Here is a 6386-nt window from a genome sequence, read left to right as displayed (position 1 = left end):
GACCAGCCCAAAGTTGCCAGGGAATCCCGCCCCTCCCCCAACAGAGCCCTCTCCACAGCGACCACTGAACCGCCGGGCGGTGGGCAGGCAGAGTCCCAGCCCCAGAAGCCCCCGGCCAGCGGCCTCGGGTAGGTGCACGAGATGCGCAGGGGCCCACTCCCGAGGCCAGGGAGGTCAGAGGCGGAGGCCTCGCCAGATCTAAGAGAGGAGGGGGGGCCCAGCTACGCCAGAGGGTGTGCAGACACCCCCAAGGCGACCGAGGGCTACTGAAGTCCCCTAGGAAGCTTCAGGTGAGGGACGCCTGTGGACGCCGTGTGCGCGAGGCGAGGTTTAACGCGCCGCCCGCGGGCCGCTGCTGGTGCTCGTGGAGGTTGGATCGCTGGCTGAAGGCGCGGCCGCAGCGGCCGCACGCGTAGGGCTACTCGCCGGTGTGTGCGCGCGCTGGGCGCGGGAGGCTGCAGTTGCGCACGAAGGCCTGGCCGCAGTCCGCACAGATGCAGGGCTTCTCCCCCGAGTGCAGGCGCTCGTGCTGGTGCAGCTCGGAGCAGCCCCGGAAGGTCTTCCCGCACTTGGGACAGCCGTAGGTCTGCTCACCGGTGTGTGCAAGCCGGTGCTGCACCAGGCCGGAGCGGCCCTTGAAGGCCTTGTCGCACAGCCGGCACGCGTAGGGCCTGGCGCTGCTGTGCGTGCGCCAGTGCCGGCTCAGGTTCGAGCGCTGGTTGAAGGCTTGGCTGCACTCTGAGCAGGCGTAGGGCTTCTCGCCGGTGTGCACACGCCACCGGTGCTCCGCCAGGTGCGAGAGCAGGCCGAATGCCTTGGTACGCTCGGCGCACTCATGGGGCTTCTCCCCGCGTGGCGAGCACCTCGGCCGGAAGGCCCGCGGAGCCAGGGCCGTGGCGCAGTTGCGGTGCTCGGCCGAGTGCGTATTCTGGTGGCCCCTGGAGGCCGGAGCAGCGCATGAAGGCCTGGCCGCAGTCGGTGCACATAGGGCCGCTCACCCGTGTGGATGCCCTCAGGCTGCAGCAGTCTTGAGGTGCACGTGAAGGCCTTGCCGCACTCGACGCTGGCGTACAGCTGCTGAACCGGGCGGCCGGGCTCACGGGGGAGAGGACCCAAGGCCTGGTCGCACCTAGGACACATCCGAGGGCCCTCGTCCATCCGCTGCTGCTCGTTGGGGCTCAAGCGCTTTCCGCACCGGGCGCACGGAAGGGGCTCCTCTGCCGCCTGCATCAGCTCCTGCAGGGCCAGCGAGGACATCCGGGTACAAGCCTCGCTGTGCCGGCCCGCGGCAGGAAGCTCCACGAAGGGACTCGGCTGGAGAGAGGCCGGCGGCAGGGTCCTGGGACAGGGATGTGCGCGCAGGCGGCAGTCCGAGTGGACCTTGAACAGCGCAGTGCGGGGGCAGCTCCAATGCAGCACCTGGACCCCACGGTGGTCACACGCAGGGGTCTTCTTCCCAGGGGGTGTCCTGGGATGCTGCACCAGGAAGGAGTTCTGGCTGGAGGCCCTGGCACCCGCTGGGCACGGACAGAGGCCCTGCCTGGCATGCGGCCCCTGGGGATGACCAGGTCAGGGTCTGGAGGGGAGGTGGGGTCACGTGACTCTTGCACCAGGCGTCCAGCTCCTGCACTGACAGTCCCTGCAGTGGGGCTCACACCCAGGGGAGTTGTCCTGCTGACCACGTTCCCTCCACGCAGGTCTACCCCGAGAGGGGTGTCCTTCGGCTGGGTCCTCCTCCAGGGGCCTCAGCTCTGTCTTGTGCCTCTCTGCCTGGCCCCTGTGGGCTCCCTGGGGATCTACCTTGGGGCTGCCTTCCTGCCGAGAGCTCTGGGCCCAAGGCTGCATCCCAAGGCCAGCCCACAACACGGTGTCCAGGCTGTGGGATCTGGAAGAGCAGAAGAGAATGAAGGTTTGCAGATCCCTAAGAATGCTGACCCCAGGATGGATGCCTACTGAGTGGCCCCCACTCGGCAATCCAGGGAAAGGGGCAGGAGGAATGACACCCGGCCATGAGAACACTGGAGCCTCCTGTCCCTACTCTCAGGACCCATGACACTCCAGAGACCTGCTTCCCTGCCTCTCTCTGCTCCCCGGCACCCTCCCTCCTCCTTGCCACTGCTGGAGTACTTTCACCCCTGGCTTGGGACCTCAGTGGCCCCTCCCTCAAGCCACAGGGACACCCCAGTTGCTCAGCTGCCCACTCCCCAGTTTCCCTCCTCCACTCTGACTACCAGGCCCCCGGAGCCATGCCCTGATGGCTCCCTGCCTTGGCCTGGCCCAGCTCTGTCCACCTGCCATTAGCTAGCTCTTCTGTAAGGTGTGAGATGCGACTCACCTGGCAGCAGGGCTGGAGGCCCAGTGTGCCCCTCTCCACTTCTACCAGGCAAGCTTGGTTCTCAGGACTGCCAGCCTCATCTACAAAATGGGTATGATAACTGTAAATATAAACAGCTGAGCAAGGGGGCCCTGCTCATTCCAGTGACAGCCAACACCAGAAAGGGGCTGATGTCTGCAATTACTATTTCCAAATTCATCTGTGGCCATTGTTGGTTTCCTACTGCTGCTGCTGCTGTAACAAATTACCACAAGTTTAGTGGCTTAAAGCCATGCAAATTTGTTATCTCAGTTCTGGAGGTCAGAACTCCTCAATCAAGGTTTCGGCAGCATTGCTTCCTTCTGGAGGCTCTAAGGCTCGGTTTGCTTGCCTTATCCAGCTTCTAGACACCACCTCCTTCCCTGTCTTGTGACCCTGTCTTCCATCTTCAAAGCCAGCAGTGAAACATCACTTTCTGTGTATGTCATCATATATCCTGCATATACACTCTGACCCTCCTGCCTTTTCTTGTACAAAGACACCTTGGGCCCACCACGAATCTCACATATCAAGATCCTTAATCACACTTCATAGTCCTTTTTGCCACATGAAGTAAATTCCCAAGTTCTGGGTACTAGGACGTGCATATCTTTTGGAGAAGCGGGGAGCATTATTCTGCCTACACAGTGGCCTTTTCTGAGCTTTTTATATGATTTACTGGGGAAAAACAGTAAATGCATCAAGATGCCATTTCGGTGAAACAAAACTATAAATACTTATCCTGGAATCTTGACAGATACTCAGAACCATCCCATCTGCGGAGGGGCTTGCTAGGTGGGACGTGGCTGCAACATGCAGCTGCACTCCGCGAGGAGGGGCAGGACGGAGGAAAAGGCTCACCCGGTGGGGAGGAAGATGGAAAGAAGGGGAAGAAGAGGACATGCATGTCAATCAGGTTCCTGGCCAGTGACAGTCACTGATGACCAGAAAACTGACCTATTAAAGAGCCCATGGGTAAGGATGAGAATTTTCTCTAGGTTCTTGTTCCTTCCAGAACAAAGACAGATCTGTCCAGTGCAGCCTCTGCGTTATGAATGTGTGACCACTGTAAATCACCATCTCACTGAGCACCAGGGCTCAGGCTCGCCTCCTTTTGCTGTGTGGAAGGCAGATATTCCTGTATCAAACATTCCAGAACTCCGAGTTTATTTAGGGAAATTGCTTGTTCCAACCTTCTCCTTCAACCCACTGTTGCTTCCCATCAGTTTTGCAAATTTATAACAAGCAGTTGCCCAGGAACTGAAAGCAATCAGGACGCATTTAAACAGGACGCTACACATTTTCAGCCAAGGACACATCAGAATGGCTGGATGTGGGTTCCTTTCAGGATTCTGCTGCCAGCCATCACTGGTGGGTTGTTTTGCCTTGGATATCTCAACCACAACAGCAGAGGTGCATCAATGGTCTGCGCTCTGGGGGGAAATGTTTTGAGTGGAAATTGGACACACTGAATTGGTTAAAGGTGAAAATGCAGAGGAAGGCACGTCCCGCAGATGGTGAGGGGCCATCTCACTGGCCGGTGCCACTGCTCTGCTCGTCAGGGGGCCGCTTGCTGGAGCCCGGGAAGCTGAGGGCCCAAGGTAGGGGTGTCTTGTCTGGTCCTGTGTTCAGCAAGTAACTGCTCTGGGGCATTCTCCAAAGAAACAAGGATGGACTTCCCTGGTGGCACAGTGGTTAAGAATCTGCCTGCCAATGCAGGGGACACGGGTTCGATCCCTGGTCCAGGAAGATCCCACATGCCGTGGAGCAACAAAGCCTGTGTGCCACAACTACAGAGCCTGCACTCTAGGGCCCGTGCACCACAACTACTGAGCCTGCACTGTAGGGCCCATGCACTACAACTACTGAGCCTGTGCTCTAGAGCCCGCGAGCCACAACTACTGAAGCCTGCATGCTTGGAGCCCGCATTCCACAAGAAAGAGAAGCCACCACAATGAGAAGCCCACACACCGCAATGAAGACTAGCCCCCACTAGCTGCAACTAGAGAAAGCCCATACACAGCAACAAAGACCCAAGGCAGCCAAAAAAATAAAATAAAAAGTAAATTAAAAAAGAGGGCTTCCCTGGTGGTGCAGTGGTTGAGAGTCCACCTGCCAATGCAGGGGACATGGGTTCGTGCCCTGGTCCGGGAAGATCCCACATGCCACGGAGCGGCTAGGCCCGTGAGCCATGGCCACTGAGCCTGTGCGTCTGGAGCCTGTGCTCCGCAACGGGAGAGGCCACAACAGTGAGAGGCTCGTGTACCGCAAAAGAAAAAAAAAAAAAAAAAGAAACAAGGATGACAGGAAGGACATTCACAGAAAGATAGACAAAATGAAAAGGCAGAGGACTTTGTACCAGATGAAGGAACAAGATAAAACCCCAGAAAAACAAGTAAATGAGGTGGAGATAGGCAACCTTCCAGAAAAAGAATTCAGAATAATGATAGTGAAGATGATCCAGAACCTCCGAAAAAGAATGGAGGCAAAGATCAAGAAGATGCAAGAAATGTTTAACAAAGACCTAGAAGAATTAAAGAACAAACACCTAGAAGAATTAAAGAACAAACAAACAGAGATGAACAATACAATAACTGAAATGAAAAATACACTAGAAGGAATCAATAGCAGAATAACTGAGGCAGAAGAACAGATAAGTGACCTGGAAGACAGAATGGTGGAATTCACTGTCATGGAACAGAATAAAGAAAAAGGAATGAAAAGAAATGAAGACAGCCTAAAAGACCTCTGGGACAACATTAAACACAACAACATTCACATTATAGGGGTCCCAGAAAGAGAAGAGAGAGAGAAAGGACCCAAGAAAATATTTGAAGAGATTATAGTCGAAAAATTCCCTAACATGGGAAAGGAAATAGCCACCCAAGTCCAGGAAGCGCAGAGAGTCCCAGGCAGGATAAACCCAAGGAGAAACACACCGAGACACATAGTAATCAAACTGACAAAAATTAAAGACAAAAAAATTATTGATAGCAACAAGGGAAAAACGACAAATAACATACAAGGGAACTCCCATAAGGTTAACAGCTGATTTCTCAGCAGAAACTCTACAAGTCAGAAGGGAGCTGCATGATATATTTAAAGTGATGAAAGGGAGGAAATTACAACCAAGATTACTCTACCAGGCAAGGATCTCATTCAGATTCGACAGAGAAATCAAAAGCTTTACAGACAAGCAAAAGCTAAGTGAATTCAGCACCACCAAACCAGCTCTACAAAAAATGCTAAAGGAACTTCTCTAAGTGGGAAACACATGAGAAGAAAAGGACCTACAAAAACAAACCCATAACAATTAAGAAAATGGTAATAGGAACATACATATCGATAATTACCTTAAACATGAATGGATTAAATGCTCCAACCAAAAGACACAGGATCGTTGAATGGATACAAAAACAAGACCCATATATATGCTGTCTATAAGAGACCCACTTCAGACCTAGGGATACATACAGACTGAAAGTGAGGGGATGGAAAAAGATATTCCATGCAAATGGAAATCAAAAGAAAGCTGGAGTAGCAATACTCATATCAGATAAAATAGACTTTAAAATAAAGACTGTTACAAGAGACAAGGAAGGACACTACATAATGATCAAGGGATCAATCCAAGAAGAAGATATAACAATTATAAATATATATGCACCCAACATAGGAGCACCTCAATACATAAGGCAACTGCTAACAGCTATAAAAGAGGAAATCGACAGTAACACAATAATAGTGGGGGATTTTAACACCCCACTTACACCAATGGACAGATCGTCCAGACAGAAAATTAAAAAGGAAACACAAGCTTTAAATGACACAAGACCAGATAGATTTAATTGATATTTATAGAACACTCCATCCAAAAACATCAGATTACACTTTCTTCTCAAGTGCACATGGAACGTTCTCCAGGATAGATCACATCTTGGGTCACAAATCAAGCCTCGTTAAATTTAAGAGAACTGAAATCATATCAAGCATCTTTTCCAACCACAGCACTATGAGATTAGAAATCAATTAC

General features: G+C 52.8%; 1 protein-coding gene across 1 annotated transcript; it reads right to left on the bottom strand.

The window, feature by feature from the left end:
- Nucleotides 1-286: 286 nt before the first annotated feature.
- ZNF837 (zinc finger protein 837) lies at nt 287-2051 on the bottom strand. Its single transcript, XM_070044332.1, is given in 4 exon segments — nt 287-937; nt 939-984; nt 986-1517; nt 2039-2051. Coding segments are annotated over 4 exon segments (1242 nt in total).
- Nucleotides 2052-6386: the final 4335 nt, after the last annotated feature.

Source organism: Globicephala melas, chromosome 19, assembly GCF_963455315.2.
Source record: "Globicephala melas chromosome 19, mGloMel1.2, whole genome shotgun sequence".
NCBI lineage: Eukaryota > Metazoa > Chordata > Mammalia > Artiodactyla > Delphinidae > Globicephala > Globicephala melas.
Note: the sequence above shows the minus strand (reverse complement) of the source record. Positions and strands in the feature narration are given on the sequence as shown.